The sequence below is a fragment of the Toxotes jaculatrix genome, chromosome 5 (assembly GCF_017976425.1).
Source record: "Toxotes jaculatrix isolate fToxJac2 chromosome 5, fToxJac2.pri, whole genome shotgun sequence".
In the NCBI taxonomy this organism is placed as follows: Eukaryota; Metazoa; Chordata; class Actinopteri; family Toxotidae; genus Toxotes; species Toxotes jaculatrix.
This window is the reverse complement of record NC_054398.1, coordinates 948,192-974,589: the sequence shown is the minus strand read 5'-3', so window position 1 is coordinate 974,589 and position 26,398 is coordinate 948,192. Positions and strand designations below refer to the sequence as shown.

The following is a 26,398-nucleotide window of genomic DNA, read 5'->3' as shown; positions in this document are numbered from 1 at the left end:
GAGCACACACACAGACACACACACACACACACACACACAGTATCTTTGAAGGACGAATCTCAACTAAAGGCTGGAAATCTCGCTCTAATTGCCATTCTCCTACACAACACATCATCTTCAGAGTGTGACTGTGACCGTGTGTGTGTGTGTGTGTGTGTGTGTGTGTGTTAGTTGCAGTCTAATCACAGTGAACAGAGAAGGCAATTTGTTCAGCCAGAACCCCTGTTGTGTTGATAAGATGGTCACACAAACCTCTGTGTGCCACCATCAGTCTCTCTCTCTCTGTCTCTCTCTCTCTCTCTCTGGCTCCCAGCCAACCTTAACTTCCGGTGTGTTTAGATCCAGGCTGAACCTGGCTGCAGAACAGCTGAGCCAGCTTTGGTTCACAACCAGCTCGAAGGCCTCAAACTTCCAAATCCATCCAGAGTTCCGTCTCAGTGATTCTCAGTGAGTCCATTTACTGTGTGAATGGAATTTAAACTTTGGATTTAACAAGCTTTGCTTTTTACCGTTGTGGTTTTGTAAATATCACGCGCAGCACTTATGTTTCAAACTGCCACTTCATTTTACTTCAGTGCCTCAGCATCGACTTCACCTCCACCGACACACAAGCTTCAGCGTAGCTTTAAACTTCTCTGTGTTTACACTTGAACTGACTTTTGAACTAACTCCTTTCAGTGCTTCCAGTTCAACTGGCTCTTCAAGTCCTTTGCGTGTTCTCACTTTAACTTCAACTACTTCAACTTCTTTCAGTTCAACTGCAACTTTAATCAAGTGCTTTTGCACTTCACACTCTTTTAAACTTCTTGAAGTCCTGGATAAAAGCTGGGGGGGCGTGCAGGAGCAGTGTTCCCTTAGAGCTGTCAGTCTGGTAAATTTATGACATTTCACACTGAAATATAATATTTACCAAGTAGCACTAACGGTGTCGTTCATCTGTGAGACATTTGATATGACGTCTGATGAAAGGTGCTGGTAATTCTCCACATGCTTTGGTCTGGAGCGAGGTGAACATCTTCACCAGCATATGTACTGTGACTGTTCACAGCCTCGTAAAGAATCCAGCATGTCCTCCTCTGCTGATGTTTCTGCTCTCAGTGTTCGACTTCCTGCTCTGAGTCGTTTGTTAGCAGGTAAAATTCTGAGCCGGTTTCCTTAAATGAAGACGTTTCACCAGCCTGCTGTGACAGGAGTGTTAAACTTTTACGCCTGTAGCATCAAATTTTGCCTGTGCCCTCACAACCAAAAGCAAAATGTGTTTTTTAATTTGGCCTCATTAAGGGATATCTTCACTTTGCTCTGAGCACTGCTGTGGTCCACTTACACTCATTCTGCTCTGTTTTGGCTCGAAGCAGTACAAGTTGTCCATGGTTCATCGTGGAGTTTCTCATCTGGGCAGATGCTTAGTGTGTTTGAATACAGTATTTATGTGAGTTAAGGAGCCATTTAGTACAAGTGTGTTGCCCAGGTCCAAAATCCCTCTTTGTCTAATTCGAGCCCTTTTACCATTTTACTCCCCAACTTAACAATTGATATATTCTGAAGGATACAAAGGATATAATATTTGCACTGATAGCTCTACCATCTTGGCATCAGGAGATAAAGAGAGGCGCTTGTTGCTTTGGAAATCTCACCTCAGTTTGTTCATCCTACAGCAGATTCATTGCTTCAGCACACAGCTGCCTCTTCAGACTGACTTTGATTGTGTCCTGCCTCTTAAATGCATTTTATTCAGCACCTTTACCAGGAGTTGTAATTTTGGCCTGAAGGTGACTTTAAAGACAGTGGAGGTCACAAATGAATAGGAATCATCAACATCTTTAAAATGATAAAGAATACGGTCTAAACCTGCTCTATATGGAAAGTGCCTTGAGATAACTTGTTATGATTTGGCGCTATATAAATAAAATTGAATTGAAATTTAATTGAATTGAATCTGTGGACCAAAACTTGGCAAAGTTTATATCTCGCTCTGGACCCAAAGTTTGTAAAAAAAACATACATTTCCCAAAAGCACTGAGAAAAAGGCCAAACTGTCTGTACAGTGAATAAATAAAAAGCTCACTGTAACTTTTCCTCATTGTTCTTAATACATTTATGACAATTCACAGCATGAAAAGTCATTTCTCAGTGTGCGTGAGAAACTGTAACATGAGCTTTCGACAATGAATGCTTGTGCAATAAATCTTAAATCACAGCTATAAGCAGGTTAGAAAATGGCTGCAGATACAGAGACATGTTCATATGTGAGTGGATTAATGTCTCGGGATAAGATGAACAGCCTCAGAGCTTCTGCTGCCGTGGGTCTCTGCTGAGAGAAATTACACACGGAGCCACATTAAGAATTAAACAGCGTGTCCTCCATCATTATCCGAACATCACGTCTGGTGTCTTTTATGGACTCCTTTGAACATTTGTCAACCAGTGAGAGTGACTGATGATATAAACTGTAATAGACTCCTGGTCTGACAGGAAGGTGGTAGGATCAGTGGGTAGACAGTGTAACACTGCTTCACAGGTGAGTCATATTAGGCTGAATTCATGTTGGAATTTGTAGATACATGATTGTATTTTAGGGTCACATTATTTGGGTAAAAGGACCCAAAGTGAAGAGTCATCTGGAGCCAAAATACTGTGTGTAATATCTTAAAAAGGAAATAGCTGAAGAAATCCATAGAAAAGAAGCAAAACCACTACAACTTTTTTAGATTCTGAGTTAATAATAGTAATGTTAATAATATTGTGCAACAGGTCTTTCCTTATCAAGGCTTGATATATTTAGTGGAAAAGACCAAAAACTAAATAAAAGTGAATCCAAGGTAATTCAGTTTATCTGGTTCTATGAAATAATCTATCACACTGTTGTATCACAATGTTGGAAAATATACTGAAGTATATGTTTCCTGTATTCAAAGCTGCATTAAGAGAGTTTGAGCCACTTGGGGTCAGTGCACACAAGCTACACACAACATCGGCATTTTTGCACTTTACTAAGTTGATAAGAACTTTTGTCTGTTTGCACGTGTTTGAGTTAACTTCAGAAAAACTGATTTTTCTTCAAACACAGGAACATTACAAACAGCTGTAAAACCTGATGTATATTTAGACAGTTTGTCTCCTATTTATAAAGGTTATAGTTAGTTCTGGCTTAGATTAGCTTGAACCATCCCCTAGTTGCTATGGGCCCATACTGCTGGATGACTTCCCATGATGCACTGAGCTCCTTTTCTCTCCTCTTCCTAACAACTATCATTGTTACTAACTCGGCTTCTTCGCTTTCCTGTAGTTTTGTTCTCGTCTCTCTTCTTCTCTTCTGTCGCTCTCTGCAGGTTCATCTTCCTCCAGAGCTGTAGAGACTGGATCTGTGGCTGTGGGCCAACTAATGCCCCATTATTAGTCTCATTAACTGTTATTATTAGTCCTGTCTTATTATCATTAGTTTTACTATTCTTATTGTTACTCATATTATTAGTCCTATGATTAGCCCTATTATTATCTTCTTCTTCTTATTATTATTATTATTAGGGTTATTATTATTATGTGGAACCTGCACTGTGCTATCGCTGGTTTGATCCCCAGCTCTTCCAGTCCACACTGTGAAGTTCCTTTGGGCAAGATACTGAACCCCAAATTGCCCCCTATGTGGCATCAGTGTGTGAGTGTGTGTGAGAAGTGCTGTATGAATGTGTGTGTGAATGGGTGAATGTGGCTTGTAGTGTAAAGCACTAATGTGTAGTCAATGAGACTGGAAAGCACTGCATGAATGCTTTTTATTTACTAAAGGAAAAAGCAAAGAGAAACAGAGGATAACAGAGGATGCTGATGCTGAAATGGATAGAGAGATGTAAGGTAAGAGGAGGCAGGAGAGGAGGAGTTAAGATGAGGGAGAGAGATAAAAGTGACAGAGAGGGAGAGTGAGGTAAGTGAGTCCTTAAATTGGATTGTAACTTTAAATTACTGATTTAAATGTTTCAGAAACCCCAAATGGAGCTGAAATATGCTGCTATTACACTGAAGACTGTGGTAATTATGTTTTTAGAGCCACAGTGATTATAGCACAATCACAGCCCCAAGCAGTGCTGCAGAGCCAGACTCAGGCTGCTATAGAATGAGACAGGGAGCCATTTTTACTATAGATGAAACTTAGAGTGCACCAAGAGGTTTGGTAATAAAAACACAGACACCAGATCCATCCTTCTCCCTGGTGGTACTATATGGACTGTCAGAAGATATACTATGTTATTATCCAGGGCAGTAAAAGAACCTGCTGAAAAGTTTGATATCATTTAAAGCAAACTAACCTTTTGAACTCTGCATGTCATCACTTACAGTTCAGACAAACAGTTTTCACACTGAATGATGCTGTCACGTGTGTACTCACATTATGACTGGACTAATTACCTAAAAAAGGCTCAGGTGGCAAATACTGCTCGGGTTATTTCCAACACGCTCAACCTGTACTGGAAGTTTAACTGTGATGGAAGATAACCATCAGCATTCACAGCCATGCTTCTCAGAGTCATAAGTCAAAGCCACAACACACAGACATTTATTCCATCTTTCAGTCTGAGACGAAACCAAAACACAGACAGTTTTGTTTACATGTATCACTTTGGTCGTAAACAGCAAACCAAGCGTAGGTAAAACCAGATGTTAATCCATACACAGCTGTCTCCCTGTCTCCGCCGCACGATGAGCAGTGACTTTAACCATTGAGTGACAGTGATTTAGTGATGTTGGTTTTTGCTGGTACTGTGTTTGGCTCAGTTATCTAAGTGTGCAGCTGCTGCTCCCCTGATTAACGTTTATGTTTATCTCAGTGGGTTCATGTGTGTGATGATCTCTGCCCAAGCTGCTGATCCTGCGACCCCCAGGATGTGGCTGATGTCTGACGGTCCTTTGTTACTGTTATTAATCTGCTCTTAAACTGGCAGGCCTGTTTCCAGCACATGGACGTCGTTAGGCCCAAACAATCTGGGGGGAGTCAAGAATAGTTAACAACCACATTTCTGGTGGTTTCTATCAATTCAGTGTAAATTCCGAGCGACACAGAGAGCGCCAATCCGATCCGCTTTTTCACTGACAGAAAGCCCATATTAACGAGAATCCAGTCCATGTTTTGCTGCTCCCTTGAACAGGAAATCAAGGCGATGCGCTGCTTCAGCGAGTCAGATACATTCTGTCTAATCGCCGAGAAGATGCCCGTGTTAATAAAAATCCATTCCACGTTTTCACTCTTACCTTTCCCTGGTACGCTGCACGGACTGTACGGTAGTGACGGACTGACGTTAGTTAGGATTAAAATCAGCGCCACCGCAACGAAATGGATATTCGTTTCTAAGTTTCTAAGGAAGGAAGTCATCGGTGCTGGAGGTAGTAATTAGTTAACTCCCACAGCACAGAGTCCTTTGTCAGTAATAAACCAAAGTATCCTCCCTGTTCTGACAGACAGAACCTGGCCATCAGCCATCATGTTACCAGTTTAACATTCCGTGCTGGCCTAGCCAAATGGCTAGTGTAACTGTCAGTGGTGTCTGCTCTAAAAAAGCTGAGCTCCTTCACTGGCTGTTATCATTATCATCAATGGAAAAGAATAGCACCATAAATAATAATCAGCCCACCGCCCCTCTCCACATCCAGACACCGGCTGAGTTAGAGCCAGATGACAGGAAGAGCTGTCGCTCTCTCACCTGTCGGTCTCTGCTGCTAAGGTGGGTCAAAGTGATCTGACAGTCACCAGACAGCATGTTATAGAAATGAACAGGGAGATTCGTACTGAATAAATTACTGTTATATTAGCAGTTTTTCCTTTGCTAAGGAAAACAGAAGCGTGTGACCCCCCCGCAGTGGCACACATGGTTGCGCCCATGTTTACGCCCATGGTTAGCTAGCGCACCTGCACTTCAGTGCGTTTCACGTGACGTCACGACGCAGCGGCGCGAGGACGCCAAATTCAAATGGAGGGCAGGACGTGTTTCAGCCGTTAGTCGACTGACACACCAAGAATCTACCGTGTGGAAAAATGCCTGTGTTTTGTTTAGTTTACCGGCGCTCAGATCGTTGCAATAGAGAAAAAGAAAAAAGCTGAATATAAACAACTTACAGAACAACGCCGTTAAAAGTGGATCTTTAACGTACGTCTGCGGTCGGGAGGAGCGGTCTGCTAACGCCGTGTCTGCAGTGACCACTTCATCAAAGGTATGTTAGCTAGCTAACTTGGTTTTTGTGGCTGTGTTTATATCATTAGCTTGTCGCTTAATGCTCATTTACATAGTAATAATTATTAAGTTGCCGGTAGTCTAATATGGACTTCGTTGGGACTTTTTAGGCTGCCCTAGCGTTTTAGGGGACGTTGACTCAGTAGTCCAAATGCTATTTCTAGCCGATATTGCTAGCTGCTAGCTATACACAACCAGTATAAGAATCTGGTTTAAATTCAGTCAGTCAGCGGAGATGGACAAATGGAGGAATAACAAAGAAAGAAGGACAAGAAGGACTCACAGTCCTCACGCCCTTTTTTCATACAGTATGTAAGTAGACACCTGAATCAGTAGCGTTAGCATAGTATATAAGGCGTTAGCTCACGTTTCACATAATTGTAAGTAAGTGGAATATTGTATTCTGCTCTTCTGCTCTCACAGTGGATAATATAACGAGCTTTGTCTTCACACAAACAGCCGTGTGCACTGTGGGGGTCAGACTTCAGATGTCAGTGAGTTGTTACAGCTTTCCTCTGGCGTCAGTCAGATTTATCTAGTATCCCTCTTTATAAAACCGTATGTAGAGTTTCTCTTTTCCATGCAGTAACTTAACTTGTAATGGAGTATTTCTGAACACTTCTTCCACTACTGTCTACTGTGCGTTTTACAGTGTTCTTTATGCATTTAAATTACAGTAAATAAAACTAGTAATACAATCGGAACAGTCAAATTAAAATGATCATCAAGATCAGTCATTGTTATAACATAATGGTACTTGGTCTCAATGCAGGCAGCACAGAGAGACAGGTAGAGAGAGACATGCTGAAAGTAGTGGTCAGACAGGGACACGCTCTGGAGATACAGATGATCAGGTGAGAAAGTGGTGGAATGTGAACTATAATAGAGGTTAGTAGAGCTCATAGACAGTAAATCTAAGCATTGTGTATGAATGGCTGGACAGAAATAGAAATAGGACTAGAAATAGCACTAATAATGATAATAATAATAAAAATTCTATTCTAGAATACCAATGCAGAAGAGCTCTTTTCCTAGTTGTCAGTATTTGCACTGCAGCAGCATTTTGGGTCAGTTGGAGAGTCTTTAGAGGCTTGTTGGAATTGCACTAATCCAGCTTTGAAGTAACAGAAGCATGGAGAAGTTTTCTGCATCTTTTTGAGACAGGATGTGTCTGATTTTTTAAAAATGTTTCATAGGTGAAAAAAGCCAGTCCTTGAAGTTTGTTATATGTGGGAGTTAAAGGACGTTTCCTGATCAGAGATAGCTCTGAGGTCCTTAAAGTGGTACTGGAGGCCACAGTATTTCCACCTTGTCTCATGAGATTCTATAAGGATGACCTCAGAAGCTTGTGAAGTAAGTTCACATCCTGCTGTTGGTTTTGTTATCATGTCAGCACATCAGCCTCTGCAGGTTTGAGGAGGGTGTTTCATGTGTAGCCAGTGTTGATTCTGAAAGGTGATAAGGCCATTTGGCAGATCCTGGGAATTTCTGATTCAGACCAATCGTGTTGTCTCTCAGTGGAATTCAACGGACGGAGGAGTATCTTCACTACAAAGCTGTTTAACATAAAGTTAAAGAACTGGAACAAGTAGATTTATCTTTGAAGTAGCTGTCAGGAGGCCAGCCAGTTAGCCCGAAAGAATCCAGAACAAAACCAGTAATTACTCAGTAAATACTGAACAATCAGTTTCATTATGGCACTGAAGTAATAAAGCAGTGTGGCAGCTTTAAGTAGCTGTTGTGTATGTGTATACGATCATCTTTTCGGTACTGCACAGATATTTCTTGTTGCTATGCAGTGACTTGATAACAGCTACCTTTTTAATCCTGTGATGATGGTGTTCAGGAATCCCCTCATTTCCTCTGCAGCAGAAACTGGCTTAGGTTTGTTGCAGAACCACAAAGGTTCAGCACTGGACAGCTCCCCCGAGTGTGTTTCCTGCAGCTGAATACAAACTAAGTGTGGAGGACAGCTGATGGAATGCCTATGTGGGTGCATAGTGGTTGCCATGGTTACCTTGGCTATAGCCCTCGCACTTGTTCAGCTCTGCTTTACACAAAATAAATCCTGATTGTTATCCTGTTTTTTTTAATAGGAATAGGAATTCAGTTGGGCTTTTTTCTACCTGTGTGCCCTTTACATTGAATTTTAACCAGAACATATTCATAGTTTCTATGTGAAAACAGCTTGTATGGATATATTTGTGTATATATGTATATTTATCCTTTCCTCTCAGTGAAATACAGACACACAGTCCAGGCAATGTATAGTCTGTGTTTGAGGATGAAGAATGAATATAAAGCCATGTTTTTGGACAAAGCACTTTTGAAACATGATAATTGGCAATTACAAAGGTACTGTGGCTGAGAAAATCAAATGCCAAACTTACTTACTTGAGTAAGATCCAAGTTCTACGTAAAGTTGGAACAAGTGAGGTGTGAACAAAATCTTCAAAATCTTCAAAATTCACGCTCAAAGCAAGTTTGTCTGTAAATTTTCCAGAGGTCTTGCCACTCTCTGGGGATCTCACATGGGAAAAAATAAAGTAAGCTAGCAGGATATCAGATGGGACAAATAATACTAAAAACAAAACTAGTTACTAGCAAAATATGCCCGTTTCTGTTTTTGTACAGGAACACACCTGAACTGCCAACTGTTGCCACAGGCTTTAACTGGTTGAGTGTGTTGTTTCTGTATTTGCTTAGCTGTTCAGGATGCGCTCCTCTCTGACTGTTACGGCTAAAAACATCTGTGTATGTTGGTGGAAGCAGCTATTATGTGTGGGGTGAGCAGTCTTTGTAGTGCTCAGTAATCCTCAGTAAGTCTGCTCGCATCTCCAAACAGTCCTCCAAAATCTCCCACAGGTGTTTAGCTGGCACATGACTCACATCATTTTCATCCTCATTAAACCAGTCAGTGAGCCCTGTGACCTACAGGGAAGCAGATTTAAATTTCCACCCATCTGTAAAATGTTTTGTAAGATTAAGGCATTGTGTTTACAGTAGGATTTAAACCTGAAAATTTTTGGTTTGAAGTTTCCAGCAATCGATAATTTGTCTTCTTTTGGACAGGAACCAGTTTAGCTGTTTAGAGGCAGAGGCAGATAGTGTAGATCCAGTGAGAGAAGAGATGAAATCATGCAGCTGCACTGCAGAGATGCTTCTGTCCTCATTCTTTCTCCCTCCCTGTCTTACACACATTCCCCCCAAGCTTTCTGCTGTGTTGGAATGCCCTGCAGAATCATCTAACCTCCATGCTGTTACTCTCTACTAAAGGAACAGATCCTGTGTGTGTGTGTGTGTGTGTGTGTGTGTGTGTGTGTGTGTGTGTGTGTGTGTGTGTGTGTGTGTGTGTGTGTGTGTGTCTGTGTGTGTGTGACTGTGTCTGTGTGTGTGTGTGTGTGTGTGTGTCTGTGTGTGTGTGTGTCCGTGTGTGTGTGACTGTGTCTGTGTGTGTGTGTGTGTGTGTGTGTGACTGTGTCTGTGTGTGTGTGTGTGTGTGTGTGTGTGTGTGTGTGTGTGTGTGTGTCTGTGTCTGTGTCTGTGTCTGTGTGTCTGTGTGTGTGTCTGTGTGTGTGTGACTGGAACATGAGAGGAATAGTTCTTAGAGAGAATATGAAAGAAGCAAGGTTTGCCTCCAACCCACTGTCTTCCTCCCACATCACACTCTTTTTATAATTTAAAGCTTTTCATTATTAATTAAGATGATTGCTTCAAGCAATCAACCTCCTTTCTTTTACATATTTTCCCTCTTTGCCCAAAATCTGGGGATACTACATATGGTTTCAAACACCAGTAAGTAATTCAAAAGTGCATCTGATTGTTGTGTGTGTGTGTGTGTGTCTGTTCCCCGTCAATCTTATTTAGACCTTTGCAGTACTTATGAAAGTCCAGAACATACTGAAGGGCTTTGAAAAATGAAAGCATGCCCGGATACAAAGAGACTCACTGCTGTCGAAATGCTTTAAGGTGGTAACTGTAAAATGTAAAGGAAAGGCAGAGGGACGGAGACAGAGGAGAGAAGACAGACAGAAGGAAAGGCAACGCCATTGAATGTCAAGTTTTCATAAGACAGCTTTTCTTCATATGTTCTTTCAAACTTGATTTGGTGTCTTTTTATCCAGACCTTTGTCCTTCATGTTAGTTGATTAGTTAATCTGCCTTAAAGCAATTCACCCCCATAAATTATGATGCGACACAGAAGGTGTCCATTCTAAGGTCATGTGTTGTTCCTTTTATTAAAAAGCACAGCTGGTTCACTCATTGCCACCTGTGGTATACGGATATGTTGTGGGGTCTCTGTGCCTTTCGTCTGCTCTTCAGGCCTGAGATATCCCTGAGGTATCCCAGCTCTTCACCCTGAGAAGCCCTGTGGCTGCTTTGGCTGTGTGTGTGTAGGATTATTGTAGGTGTATTGTTTAGGATTATTGAATGATGAAATGACATCCAGTCAGTTTTGATGCATCAGGCTGAATCTGAGCACAGAATTCATCAGCAGTCATCATGTGGCTTCTGCCAACAGTGATATAATTATTCCATTTTGTTTTACCAGTCCACAGAACTCTGTCCGTCTCTGTCTCTCCCTCTCAGTCCTTTTGCTGCCCTCGTACCATCATCCTATTTACTTCTCTTTACGGTCTGACTCAACCTTAATCAGAAAGAGTCTAGGGCCCTTTTTTAATCATGCAAATGCAACGACTGCTGCAAAGCGGTGGATCTTGGGGCTCACAGACTGTGTGAGTATTTTCACCTGCTGTTTCGGGCCATGTGTGTGCAGCATCACGTAGCGTTAAACAGCTGGCTGAAGTCAGTCACATCCCTCTCATAGATCTGAAACAGCTGTGCCAGTCACAGTGGAGCATGTCAACAAAAGGTCAACAAATGGAAAGATGGAAAAACTGGAATGAATCCTCAGGAAATCGTTTCTCATGTTGTCTGAATGATGCAGAGCAGCACGGTGTGAACATGCAGCACCTCAGCTTTGCAGCCAGAGGTAGCTGGTGTGCTTTTATTTTTATTCTGTTTTTAAATATGATTAGTTCAACGATGATACTTTTGCTAAAAACAAAATTGGAAAGAAGACGATGTACAAAATTAGTGAGACCCTGTAAAGCGGTGTCTCCCTCAACAACAGGCAGAGTACCCAGTCAGAACAGACCAGTCAGGTGTGTGTCGAGGTGTGTGTAGGTTTTCGTAGCAGCCTCGTGTTGTTTGAATGTGATTTCATGAAGCAGCTGTGGACTGTAGATACTCTAAGAATCAGATTCATCAGATTCATTTATACAGACTGATTTACTGAGATTCATGTTTTAACCATATTAAATACTAGAGCTGTCACACAGTCGGTTCGAAACTGCGAGGCCTCACAGCAGGAAGGCTCCTGGTTCAGTGTGAGGGCCTTTCTGTGTGTTCTCCCTGTGCCTGTGTGGGTTTCCTCTGGGTGCTCGGGCTCTCTCCCACAGACCAGAACCGTGCAGTTTAGGTTCACTGGCAGTTCTAAATTGCCTGTAAGTCTGAATGTAAGTTAGAATGCCTGTCAGCCTCTGTGATTGACTAGTGACATGTCTAGGGTGTACCCTGCCTCTCCCCCAGTGTGAGCTGGGACCGGTTCCAGCCACCCCACAATCCTTTAGCGGTGGAGCTAATGGAACGGATAGATGGCTCCAGTTCAGTCATTATCTTAAAAACCTGCTCCTGAAACAAAGCCAATGGGCTCAATACCCTTCATATCAATCTGTTTATCTTATGGATGATGCTCCTGTGGTGAAACGTATGGGCTGTCAGATAACTTTGTGCAGGTGACGTTGCTCCGTTTGTTCTTGGTGTCTCCGCTGCCTCACTTGGTTTTTGGCCAGCAGAGTCTGGCAGACAAACAGCCAGATCTTTGTTTTATCATCTACGGTGAAGAACCCAAAAAAACCAGAAACAGCTGTGGTTCTGAGACATACACTACTGGTCAAAAGTTTTAGAATGCCTCAGTTTTTCCAGCTATTATTTAAAGTTATAAAACTCAGTGTCTGACTGTCAGAGTTTTTGAAATGTAAACAGAGAACAAATAAAATCGCAGAATCTCCCAAAACTTAATCTAAATCTTTGACTCATCCAGCTCCGTGGGGCTGAAGCCTGGAGCCTGTGCTGGTCTTCCATCATGTGTTTCTGGCTGTGCTGTACAATCATGGTACATTAAAGTGGAGGTTACAGTCAGTTTCATGCCAGATGAATCTGAAGGCTGTAAAAAGACTCCACTGACTCCTCTCAGCTGGTTTTCTCTCCGCTCTCTCCCTCCACTCTGCCTCTGTCTGTTGGTATTTCTTGCCTTCTCAGTCCTTCTCACGACGCTTCTTCCTTTTGCTCTTTCTTTCTTCACTGGCTCAAATCCTGCAGCTAATTGAAACATCTGTCTAGAACTTGAGGGCCTGATACACCACATTGGTACGTACACTAAATTAAAAAAGGAAATCAGTGATTTCTGGAGACCATGAACATAGTGTCTGAGGAGGCAAAGAGTTTTTAGGGAGGAATGAGCATCTATTGACTGTGTGACAGGTTTAGACGAGGACAAAGCCTTACCAGCATCTAACACCAGTGCATGAGCGAGTGCTGTGTGTCCTGTGCAAAATGATCACAGTGTTTTCTATATTGATTTTAATAGATGATAGAAGATCCTGAAGGCTGGTGATGACAGTGTGTCCCCGTGGCAGCCAGTGTTTGGGGCTGACCTTCTGCTGAACGTCAGTGGAAATGGAAAATGTTTCCTTGAGGGCTTTATGTTCATTCAACACTGAAACTTTCACCTCGAGATTTGTTTCAGTAAAATATTTACTGAGGATGAATCCTGAGGACGTGATCCCCTGACATTTCCTCTAATGCAACCTTCAGGCAAAAAAAAAAAAAAAATCTCTTTCCATGAAATTGTCCCATAACACAGTCACCCTCACGACCCATGGCTAAGGTCCTCTTCCTGGCTTTTTCCAAAGGTTTCAGCAGCATCTTAGCAGCCGCAGCTCTGGAAAAATCTGGTAAATGAACGTTGGGTGAAAGGTCATTCTTGACTCCTCGTTTCCAAGGTAAAGAATTGAATGTAGCCTCATGATCAGATTCAACTGCAGTTTCATTCCACTTCATCATTCACCCTGACAGGCTCTTGTTAATCATGTTCTTGTTGCTTTGAGGACATTTACAAACTAGGAGAGACTCCAACAAGACTAACAGTCAAATTAGTTAGCTAATTAATTAGCACTAAACACAGAGTGCAGCTGAGGCTGTTGGGAATTTGTTGGTATTTTGTCATAATAGGAAATTTCAGAGGACCATCAGAGATATTACAGTTCATCGTGAGACGAACATGAATGTCTTAACCAAATTTCAGGGCAGTCCATCCAATAATTCTCATGATGGCATCAGAGGAAAGGCCAGGACACGTCCAACATCTGTATAATTCTGTGCAAGTTCTCATTTGTCCAGGTCATCGTATCCTAAGGGTTGATTGAAGCCAACGGGACTTCTTGTTCAAAGTTGGTACCTGAGGGTAGCTAGGCTGCTCATAGGAACTAAGCACCATGTGAGTTGTTAGAGTCACATGAGCCGAGATGTGGATGGGTTAGTCGTTTGGGGAGGAGGAGTTAGCTCATGTATGCGGGGCCATGCGTTTGTGGAAGTCTACCAGTTTCTGTCTCAGAGTCTTACATGCAGCATCTAGGGGGCAAATTCAGGACTTAGCAACAACCAGTATTTATATTGTTCAGGAAAATATGCTATCAAACTGTTAGCATAATACGCAGTCATCTGAAAGAACAATACCAGCCCCATATATGATGCTCTAACAGTTTTGAGACTGCACATTTCACCCGAGGCTGCCAGCAGATGTGTGTTAGGGCCATGCAGTAAAAGCAGGGCTCTTATGATGTCTCCATCTGTACATGGAGTGGTGGGGAATCGCTTATTCCTTTCAACTCTTTGCACTGGCGTAACACACACATCAAAGACGAGTTAATACTTAAGCACACTGTCTATTTCCATGTCAGCATGTGCTACACAATGTTAATCTGAAGCAATTCTGTGCATCACCCCCGCTGTCCCTCCCACACAGACACGCACACATTGGTTGGTCTCTTTAGTAAATGGAACTTCATGAATATTTAATCTGTTTGAAACTAAACATTCAATCAATTCACCTCTCATACTTTACACACATACCAGGGAAACGCAGGTGTAACCACAACCCATTATTTCTAAGCTCTCTCTCTGTCCCTTTCTGTTTCCTCTACCCCTTTTTCTCTCTTCCTCAAACCCTTTCTATGCCAGCTTACTCTCTCTCTATATTTTTTTCTCTGCCTGCCTTTCTTTGTTTTCCAGCTGTATGGTGGAAGATGGTGGAAGCAGCTAGTTGGCCCCAGGAGGCCTTTCTTTCTCTTAATGACAGGTTGGCTTTCTGAAAGCGTGAATACATTATTGGACAGAGAGAGAGATGGGGGGATGCTTCAGAGATACACAGACAGAAAGAGAGAGTAACAGACAGAGAGACTGAATTGGTAAAGGATTTGTGAAGGACACATACAGAACGTACACATAAATCTAGGGAGCAGTACCTGCAGTGAATACTGAGCCAGAGCAGAAACACAAACCTGACAGGTTTTCCTTGTACATAGCATTAAAAAGATACCCAGGACGTAGACACATGCAGAGCAGCGTTAAGGCTGGATGAATTTACACAGGGAACCTCCATACCTCAGTATTAATAGCTGACACTGAATGATGCTTGTTGAGTTTTAGCCAAGTGTTAGGTCCAACGTTAAGGTTGGAGTCCAGACATCAGGAAACTTCTCTGCTAAGCTAACAGGTAACAGTTAAAGTGAAATAATTTCTAACCGTAAAATTGGATTGACAGTGGTGTCGAATCAAAAGCTCTTGACAGTAAAGAAACCAAAGGGCCACACAGACCAGACCAGTGTGGGGTTCTTTGGTTTCTTTATTATGATAAAATGAGAAAATTTTGCAGAAAAAAAACAGTTTATATTCCTTAAAATAAGGTGTGAAAATATGTACCATTGTAAAAAACATTTTGGTCTCAGTCAGAAACTTAGATAATAACCAGCCCTACACATGGTCCATTCTAACCGTAACATTGGTCTTACTTGAATTTGTAATGGAGCCACAGGAGTTAGACAAATGTACTGTAAAAACAAGGTGAGCTTTACAAGGACATAATGCACCAAAAGTTAGACAGGTGCACACTGAACTAGATGTTTCATAGCTGGAACATTATTAAGGGAAACACAGGAATTAGACATGTATTATCTTGATTGTTGTACACAGATGTTCAGGAGTTACAGACATGAAACTTTATTTTTAACTTACAATGATTTGCTTAGATTCTGTGCATTCAAATGGGGAAGAGCTAAAATGTAAGTCGACTTGACTCTGAAACCCATGTTTGCTGCCCCTCTGATTCTTTTACTTTGGATTTTATTGTGAAATCTTTGAATCTTGATCAGTTAGTTGAGGGTCCCACTCACTTAAAGAGGCACACCCTGGACATTGTTCTGTAAAATTGTTATTGATTCCATAGAAACTATGAAAACCCGGAGAATCAATCCAACAGATGGAGGAGGACAAAGTGTCGGTGTCATACATGCCTCTGTACACCACATCCGAGGTGACCTGACCGGTCTGAGCCATGGTGGTAGCAGGCTAAGCAAAGGCTCTGCCCTGGCGTCTCCTCCCTGTTGGATTGTGTATGAAATTCCTCCACAAGGAGACGTTCTGATCAAATGTCTGAACCAGCGTCAAACTTGATAACAGACAGCATTTTAGTTTGGTTTGACTGTTTGCTAAGTGATAAAGCTATGTGCACATGACTATCATGATGTAGTAAAATCCTCGTACTCTCTAACAGTTTAAAGTGGAACAGAAATGTGTCAGGTAGGCGTTGCAGGCACCGGTTCTCTGTAATAACACTGGTTTGCAATTTAAAACCACCTGTGAGCTTCTCTCTTGGTCCCTTGTTCTTTTTTTTTCTCTCAGCCAGCATCGTTGCTTCCCTCTCTTCCCCTCCATCTCTCTGGCTGTTACACTTTGGAGGCAGAGTGCGTAGGAGGCTGCTGTAACGTTGCAGTTCCTTCTCTGTCCTGGCAGGCAAACATTGATGGTTTGTGTGGGCGAGAGGTCTGACTCTTCACACACTGCCAAGATAGGGAAGGAAAGGGAGGAGAGGGTGGGGGGTGAGACAGGGAGAAAGAGAGAGGAGGTGGGAGAGTAGGAAAGTAGTACTGTCGGGCATCAGAACCTGGTTGTGCGATTAATTGTAACCAAAAAGACATAACTTGTCATTGTGTCTGTTTATGGCTGTCTCATTCTGCTGAAGTGTCTTGTGCTCCATGGTCTTTGGACTGTCGCTACACTGCAGAACTCTGAGGCTAAGGCCTGTTATTCTACTCTGCTGTATTTCATCCTGCTTTCCTCCTCACCTCTGTTACTCTCCCCCTGCTCCCTCTTCACATCACTAATCTTTTTATGCAGCAGCAGAACCTTATCTGAAATATCTCCATATTTAGATGCACAGGCTGATTGTTAGGACAGAGGAGCTGCTTTATTCAAGGTTTACTCAGTGGAGGGGAGTTTTAATATTTTGCTGCTCTGGGACATTTCCAAGCATAACATTATACAGTTTTGCACTGCAGGTCTTTTTTTTCTGAAATGTTTTCAAGCAAAATGAGTTCATTTAAAATCCACGGTTTATACTGACACAGGATTCTGGGTGGGGTAGCTGGTGAGTGTTTTTTAGGGTTTCAGACAGAAAGGCTTTCTATTTCTGGGTTTCTCATTTCTGTCTTTTTAATGACCCAGTTATGTGGCAACTAATTGATCAGATTGTTGATGTTGGCTTATTCAGTACACCAAAGGAAGGATGTGAGGGTTCTGCAGAGATGTTTTCAGCGTGGATCCTGACCCTGGACCAGCACGGGTCCAGTGGTGTGTTTTGTCACCTGTTACCTGTCTTCTTTCTTGGCTCCCATCGCCTAACAATAAAACCCAATCATGGGTCATAATAAGCTGCTGAACACTCTGTTTGTGAGAATCTGATTTGCTACACAGCTCTTACTTCTCTGCTCCCCACCAGTGAGAGAGAGAACCAGAGAATCACAGAGATGGAGAGAGAGAAGAGAAACAAGTTTTCTTCATTGATTCTACTCTGTTCATGGTCCTGACTCACTGAAGTATTGACCCATAGAGACCCATTGTTCAACAAGTTGAACAGTGACAGTTTTCATTCAGTCTAATTATTGAAGCAAACAGCGTGTCTGCTGGGACAAAACCAGGACTGGCTTTATTACATTCATTACTTTATTCACTGGAACTGCCTCTGTATCAGCTGGACCACTGAATGCTGCTGTCTGAACAAGATTACAGCAAACTTCATGATGAACATTTAGTTATTCCTAACAGTTATGGAGCTAAAACCGTTTGTCATGTGAGTGGCACTAGAACAGCGGCTCCTAATCGAGAGTCCCCAAGAGGATAAATCTGAGTGGCTGCCGGACAGTTCAGGGTTTTAGTGTTGGACCTGGTCAGAACCAGACTGAAGTCGTTTTGCTGTTTGTGTGTGAACAGGATTACTCAGATTACAGAAAATGATGTTTATTACTATGCCTTATTTTTGTCTTTACTTTCTGTAATTATTTCCCTTGTCAGGCACAGCACATATCAGTTAACATCAATATGATGTAAATGTGTCAGATTTAGCCGAAAGGCTAATTCCCATCTCCTGTCCCAGGGCTGGCTGATGTTATAGATTAAAAGAGACAAACAAGAGAAAACAGTCCAAACAACATCAAAGTACATGTAAGAGGAAAAACAGAACAGACACACGAGCTCATATGAGAATCAACCTCACAACAGCAGAGGAGTTCAGACAGCACAGAGTCTTACTGATGAATGCCAGGGGTGCATCAAACACACACTCATAAAGCCAGCCAGTGTTAAACATCATATGCTTTGCAGACTTCAGATACACCTACATTACATCCTGTTAACACATGTGAAAGGAAACTCACTCTTTAGTTCACTGGGCACCCGGTGACACAAGTCAAACAGGTTAGAATCCACTGCACTGGCCACGGGTGTCGTAGTGATGTGCCCATTATATTATTCACATCCTGTCCTAAGTACGGTTCAAGAGAAAACCTCCATGTGAAATGAGGTTCTCCATCTTCTGGAGACCAGTTTGGTGCCTGGTGGCTGGTAGTTGATTGAGCTCTCGTGCTGTGGACTTCAGAGCTGGATGAAGGAGCTGTGAGCATTACCAAAAAATGTGTTTGTGATTAATTCTCAAGTGATTTTTTTTTTCTTGGCGTGCTTTTGAGTGACTGTTGTTAAATCCACAACTCTGTCCAAGTGGTTATTTTTCATGTGGGGTATGTTTTAAAAGTAGTCATTTATATCACACTGCTTTTAAAGTAGTAGTAGTGTTTTTTAAAACAGGAGGAGGCTGTCATTTATAAGAAAAAGTCTTTTGTCAGTATGAGTTTGATTTGCTCCAGTCAAGGCTGCTTTTCAGCGTGAGCTGTATTTTGAGAAGGCCACAGTGTGTTCATTCATTCTAGGCTGAAATCCATGCAAAAAACTCTGTTGCTGCGAGCAAGAAGGATATAATTTATTACCAAGCAAAGCTCCTTTTCTGACACTGGGCATTCTGGGAGCTTTATTTGAGATGAAAAGATTCTACAATGAGTGTGCAAGAAGCTGCCACGCAGAGAAAACTCAAAGGACACACACTCTTAGAAGCTGAATTTAAAAAGTGTTTCTGCGTGTATCTGCTCTATAATTAAATCTACTGTGTGTGTGTGTGTGTGTGTGCGTGTGTGTGTGCGTGCGCGTGTGCGTGTGCGTGCGCGCACATGTTTCCAGCAAGACCAGTTACTTGTGTGTTAGTGGCTATTTAGACTTTGAAATGGATAATTGATCTGTTATTCAATTAGTCAATCAGCCGGTCCTCAGGGGGGCGGATGCTGCTGTCAGGTAAAAATGAGCTCAGCCAATCAATGGGCAGCTCCCGCTGGGTCTGGCATGATAGTAGTTCCGTCCTCATCAAAGGCTGCTGCCATACAAGTCTGTAGTTTAATGTGTGATGACAGGCTGAAAAGGCCGTCCCATAATGTACCAGCCTGACGGTTCAGGGTGAGGAAGTCTGGAATTACTATCACTGATAAATATGGCACATCCAGTAAACCAATGACAAAGCCTGTAAAGATATAATATACAATATTATGCTTGTACATGATGTACTGAAGTGAAACATGAGACAAACTGTTGTACTGTGAAATCCTATGAGTTTACAACACTTACACTGTCGGTGTGGTCTGAACATGACATGGCTAAATGACCGTGACTGTCTTGTCTGTCATGTCCTCTCACCTGACTTCCCTTCCAACCTTTGAGATTCTTACAGTGACTTTTTCAACAGCATGTGCCCGTTTACATTGTTTTTCTTTTTAATTAGCAGCATCTTTTAGAAATCCACCTTTTGTCACTTCAGGCTGATGAGTATAGATTTAGACGGATTAGTACAGATTGTAGGAACACTGGGAGTTTTTAGGCTATAAAATAAGAAAACTATGGACCTTGTTGGTTTATGTTACTGTGCTGTGTTTGATATATATGGTGCTGGTTCCAGATCTAACCCCACATGGAGCCTGCTTTGGGCCAGTCTTTAGCCCATATGCTGTAAGTGCTCACAGAACTGCATCCACAGCAGAGGATGGATGTTGAAACAGGCCTAACATGTTGTTCACCTTTTTTTCCACCCTCATTGGGTGAGTCCAAATAAAAGATATACACTACAACGACGATGTAATAACTCATATACTTAAAGTTTGTCCTTACTATAGAGCTAATGATTAGGCAGTTAATCAATTAGTCAATTCTCAGGGAAAAATCTCCAGTGAAAATATTTGCTGTTTTTCTTTGTTTTATGTTTTTCTGCTGTTGGAGAAAACAAGACTCATGTCCTCTACTGACATTTTTTTTTTTTTTTACTATTTCCTGATATTTTAACGACCAAACCACTAATAAATCAAGAAAAGAACCATCAGTTACAGCCTAACTTATGTGTCTTGTCTGTCCTTCATTCTAGACACATTGAGAACTGGACTGGTCTGCAGACCTTGAGGGATGTGGACATGGAGCTCTACACAGGCTTAGAGCGGCTGTAAGTAGTAGCACATTTCTCTTGTGTGTCTGTTCGTTCATGCACAGTATATCACTGCTGAACTGTCTGTCTGCAGAGAATATTCCCCTCCATGTGCATCAGACTAATGCCTGGAAAACATTTTTTCAAACTGTCACAGCAGCATTAAAACAAATTCACAGAGCTGATAAGAGAACTAACGTTAAACACTTGAATGCTGCAAAAAAAAATATATGTAGCATGCAAGAAAACATCTCTTGTGTGGATGAACTGTAGGTGAATAGAGGAGAAAAACATCTATTGCTTTCGCTATCAGACTCCCCTTTTGCATCCCCCGTTTGCACTTTCACTATTTAATCTCCACCCGTTAGATATTCTAGTATTAGCGCTCTGCTGATCAGTAGCACACTAAATGAAATACCACACCGATAATCAAAGTGTTAAAGTGCTGATTTTAATGTCACATATGAAATTAATTTGAATGGTTCTATTTATATATAATCAATGGAGATCTTGTAAAAGCTGATTTTGTTCAAGTAGTTTAATGGAGTTCTAGATTTCCTCTTAAACTTCTATCACAGCTGGATCTGGTCCTGATTAGCTCATTTTAGAAAACTGTCCACTTAGTTTCCAGTCAGGCCGGGTTTCTGCAGTTAAACAGGAAAATCAACTCTCAGTAAAACTGGAACTGAAACTCTAGTTTTAGGTTCCTCTACAGTTAATGGTTCTTCAGATGATAATTATTAATTTAAAGTACATCTTCATCATCATTGGCAGTCAGCGTCTCTACAGACGGTCAGTCTGTAGAGACGTGCTTTGTTTGTAACACTGCTGCCATGCTCCACAGGAACAATATAGAACACTATTCTGGAGGGATTTGCATTGACCACTTAGGCAGTGGCAGAAACAGAGGCTCATTAAAGGATGATGCACTGAAGCTGATTGTGATTCATAAATTTGGATTATTAAAATTTGGATTGGAGGATGACTTTTTTTGCTGTATGCCTTTTCTGTTTCGTCTTTGCACCTGAACTTTTGTATGGATCCCACGCACGGTTTAATAAATGAGGCCCCGCTCTCATCCATATGCTGTTAACAACAGACTGTTGGCAGGTGTCACACAGAATCCTCCTGAGTCTGGGTATTCATTCATCAACATCTCCAGCTTTTATCTGGAATCAATAATTTGTGTTTGCAGCTTTGACAATGGATGTGAATTATGAATTATCATCTTCATTCCTGCTCTGCCTTGTATTATTTGTATTATTTGCTTTCTTCCATCACTCTTTTATTACTTGAATTGTCTCCTTTGGTAATCGTTCCTGTCCTGCTCTTCTCCTCCTAACTGGCTCTAATTCAGAGTGATGGAGCTGAAAGTTATTCATCAAAGCTCTTCTTCTCTCCTCTGTGTCTGTGTGTGTATGTGTGTGTGTGTGTGTGTGTGTGTGTGTGTGTCTGTGTGTGTGTGTCTGTGTGTGTCTGTGTGTGTCTGTGTGTGTGTATGTGTGTGTCTGTGTGTGTGTGTGTGTGTGTGTGTGTGTGTGTATATATGTGTGTCTGTGTGTGTCTGTGTGTGTGTATGTGTGTGTCTGTGTGTGTCTGTGTGTGTGTATGTGTGTGTCTGTGTCTGTGTGTGTGTGTGTGTGTGTATGTGTATGTGTGTGTGTATATGTGTGTCTGTGTGTGTGTGTATGTGTTATAGCACTATTACGAGGAGCAACCTGCACACGATCCATACTCGCGTCTTTTCCAAGAACCCCCACCTGCGCTACATGTGAGTACACACACACACACACACACACACACACACACACACACACACACACAAAGGTGAAAATTAACAATATACACATAATGGAATGGGGGATGATGGGAGTTTTTAAACTGTGACAGCTCCATAAACAATAGGGACATATATAACACATCAGCCTTGTGACGCCCATGCAGAAAAATATTTGTTGGCAGGACTGTCATCATCATCATGAGAGCATTTTTCACCACAACATTTGTCTTATGTGCTGTTGTCTGCTGGGGATACAGAGTGTTTGTCTGTGTGTTTATATGCTGGTCCAGGGGCCCAGTCAAATAGCAACCAATGACTCAGCAGCCCGGCTCACTCAGGGCTGAAAGGGACAATTCTGACTCTGGTTGGCCAGTAATTAACTCTCAGTCTCATGGGGCCATGGCGTCCTCTCATGGGGGCCATTTTTACCCTCGGCCATCTTGTCCTGTCCTAACAAGAAGTATCAAACATCAGCTTTAAGGTAGGTCAGCACAGCTCTTCCTCATGATATGAACAAGGCCCTGATACCTGTAGGGACAATGGTCGCGGATGTAAGAACCTCTGAGATGCAGCTACTGCCATTAACACTTATACTGGGACTATCAATGCTACAAATAACATCACCATAGACCTTCAGGTATCGCTGGACGAGTGCTCCCTCACATCCACTTGTACAAACAGCCAGCATCTGACAGCATCTGGCAACTGTTTCTTCTGCTTGGACATGCACCGAGCAGCTGGCACATTCAGAATGTCTTTTCTCTTACACCAGTGGCTACGTCTTCAAAGGTTAAAGTTAGCTGAGCTGGAGATCAAATTAATGTTAACATTAAGAAGCTGAAGGAGGTCATGGATGCTCTGTTGTATCCATCGGGTGTAGTAGTGTTGAGTCTGCTCCGTCTGCTGCTGCAGATCTCATGAACACATTCGGACTTTGCAGTGTACTTTAAATTTTTCATCAGACATTTCTTTCTGTTTTCAGTGTAACATGAATCAAATATGGCTCCCATATAAACAGGGTAGCACACCTCCACTGTATCTGAAACACTGAGCATATGTGGAGCTTCATGTGGACTAAGCTTCTCAGTGAACATTTTAAAAGAACCTGAGAATCTTTCCTTTCCTTTTCTGGGCAGCTCTTGTCTTTCTTTTTTCTCTCCATATCAGTCACCTCTTCCACACTTTCTTTCCTTCACCTTCTTCTCCATCTTTATCTTTTCCTTTTACTAGTCTCTCCAGCCATGTTCACTGATGGCTCACCTGCAAATGACAAAAACAAAGTGATGTACTCTGTGATATAGCTGTGTGTACTTGCTTGTGTTCTTATTTGTTTTTGTTTGCAGCTTCATCTTTGCTAGCAGCATCTTATCAGTCTTGAGCAATGCTGAGTGAAAATGTGTGTTTCAGGTCGTACCTCAGACATCCCTCTTTGGAGTTTTAGGAACTTAGTTTGAATGATCGGAGAGTGTTGTAAGCAGGAAAGCATTCTGTCCATCTGTCTTATGAGGTAACCTTAGCTTGGTGCTTGGACAAAGCCCATGTTCTGACCAACATCAGCTCAACATTCAGTTCAATGAGACCTCTGTGTCGGGGGAGTCAAGGTGATGACACAGAGGGCTCTGACAAAAAGAGATGCTCACAGGAAGTGATGGGAGGAAGAGAGGGTTGCGAAGTTAAACAAAGGTAAACAAAGGTCTGTGGCTGGAATTTAACAGGGGATAAGCCCACATTAGATTTTTGGAAAGAGTAACAGTATATCTGTACTGGCCTCTATGAACTGAGTGGTACAGAGCTCACATTGCATTTCTCCTATATGAATATTTGTTCTGATTTCCGTGGAATTCTACTGAAGCAAATTCAAGGACAGGAGAGGATTCCCAGGTTAGAATTCACCAGATGTGCTCAATCAGCCAAATCAGTGTTTGGAAATATATGTTATTATTATTATTATAGCTTGTTTCATCACCATTTTTAGCACATAATCAGAATACAGACTGTCCTGTTGCAGTCTGTGATCCCTGTAACAGAGATATCACTGGTGTCGTGACAGTTTTGTTGCTGTGGCTCACAGAGCGTTGACTGTGCTGCTTTTGTGATAAGTACGTCTTTAGTCATGCACTCATATGAATAATGTCAGACTTGGCAAACTGTGTTTCCTGATGTCTGCTACATAGAGAGGTCATAGGTCAGGTTCAGCTGCAGTACAAACCCACAGTGATAGAGCTGATAAAGTATCTTGCTCAGGGCCACTTCAACAATGCAGATACTGTCAGACACCAGGCCTTAAACCGTGCTTCCCATGTGAATGATGGGCGTGCTAATGACTAGTCATTATCCTGCAGCCCTTACATACATGCTCGGAATTACATCCCCTTTGTGTTTCGTGGGTGCACAGATTTATATTCCCCTGTGCTTACCTACGGTGTACGGCAGGCGGAGGTAACATTTGTCAAGGCTGCCCTTAAGTAAGCCAGTCTTGTTCAAGGTGAGGTGGCACATAAGGCAGGAAGTAATCTCCTATTTCAGTGGCGTTTAGGTGCTGAACTGGAGGATTGCAGCTGGCAGTGCTGACTTCTAATGATACATTCATGTGTGGGTGTCTTGTTGCACATGTTGGTGAAATTCATCCACAGTAATTTGCTGTCATGTCTTATTGGATGATGATACAATGATCCTGCTCTGATCATGCTTTTTTATCTTTTAGTTCTCTGTGTAAAGTAATGAAAAGCTCACATTACAGATTAGGCGTTGGTTTTTGGTTTTTTCATTGGGGAGTTGGTAGAGGTTACAGTAACTGGCAGTAAAGTGGAAAATGGACCCTGGACAATTACACAGAGTAGACCTAATGTAGGCTTTTCACTCATAATATTTAAGAAGTGAGGTTGGCCACAATGTTAGCGCTTCATTTTAAATAGATATGTTTTGAGTTTTACCACCTTGTTTTTTTTTTTTTTTTGTTTTGATACTGTGTTAGGGAACTCAGGTCATTTGGGAGGTCATGCAGTATGTACTGGTGCTGTATTGGAACTCTTTAAACCTCACCTCTCACATACTGTCCCAGACAAACACATAAGGAGTCTTGGCTCTATTTCATACAGGCTTCATCCAAACTAAGGTGATGAAGACTTTCATTCACGCCCTGTTCCCTCCACAGTGAGCTCCAGGGAAGAGCTCCTGGACGTCCCCAGCAGCTCTTATGTGCTCCTTGGGCTGCTCCTCCTTGAGGCTGCCACACCCTTCCAGGAAGCAGGAAGGGTGGATCTTTTTGCCTCAACCTTGGCCTAAGACCTTCCTCAATACCTTCACTCCCATTTCCCTAATACCTTGCCTCTTAGCGTGTACTGGCGTAGCTGTAGTGTGTGAACAGGGACAGTTGTCAGTGATGCTGTTGGCTCCAGAGCACACGAGCATGTCATATTTCCCCTTGATGATCCAGCAGTTGTGGGGAAAGCCTTGGGAATCTCTTGTGTTTCAGAGATGCACCGGTGATTTTTCCCGTGATAGGCCAGTGCCTGTGAGCCTGGCCTCTGAACAGGAATGTGAGGAGAGCCTCCCATAATTATAGACACTATCCATGTGGGCTCCATCCACCACAGCCTCTTACATTTCAAAATGGTCGCTTTCCAGTGCTGGTGTGTGGAGAGGGGCACAGATCCCACATCATGCCGCTCACCTATGATCATGTGCTGGTTTTCCTCCAGCTGCCAGTAGACAGAAATCTGCCTCTGTCTACGGTCAAGACTTATGCTGCCGCCATCTCATCCTGCCATGAGGGTTTTGGGGGAGAGATCTGTCTTTGTGCACCCACTGGTTAAACACTTTATGAAAGGAGTAAGAAGACAGTGACCTGTGACGGGGACAATGGCACTTCAGTGGGATTTACCCCTGGTTGCTCTCTGACAGCCTCCATTTCAGAGTGCAGCCACTTTGAGGTCAAATCCTGCGCTTACGTATAAAGTTCCTCATCTGTTTCTTCCTCCTCACAGAAACAAGATGGAGGAAGCATGTCTGTCTCATTACGTACAGCAGCCATCAGACAGACCCAGCAGCTGCTTGTGCATTACAGAAGGCATTCTCAGGGGAAGCCTCTGACTAAACAACGGCTGTCTTACTGGCTGTTCGAAGCCATTGCTCAGGCATATGTTGCACCAGGGAAGGATCCCCCACACGACATTTGCACGCACTCCAGAGTGGCGTGTCCTCCTCCACAGC

The 26,398-nt window shown here is 42.4% G+C and overlaps 1 protein-coding gene across 1 annotated transcript in view; it reads left to right on the top strand.

Moving 5' to 3' along the window:
• Positions 1–26,398, top strand: part of ntrk3a (neurotrophic tyrosine kinase, receptor, type 3a) — a 122,288-nt gene that overhangs the window by 9,490 nt on the left and 86,400 nt on the right. The window contains 2 exon segments of the mRNA XM_041038353.1: positions 20,350–20,424; positions 22,106–22,177. Coding sequence (XP_040894287.1) covers positions 20,350–20,424; positions 22,106–22,177 — 147 coding nt within the window.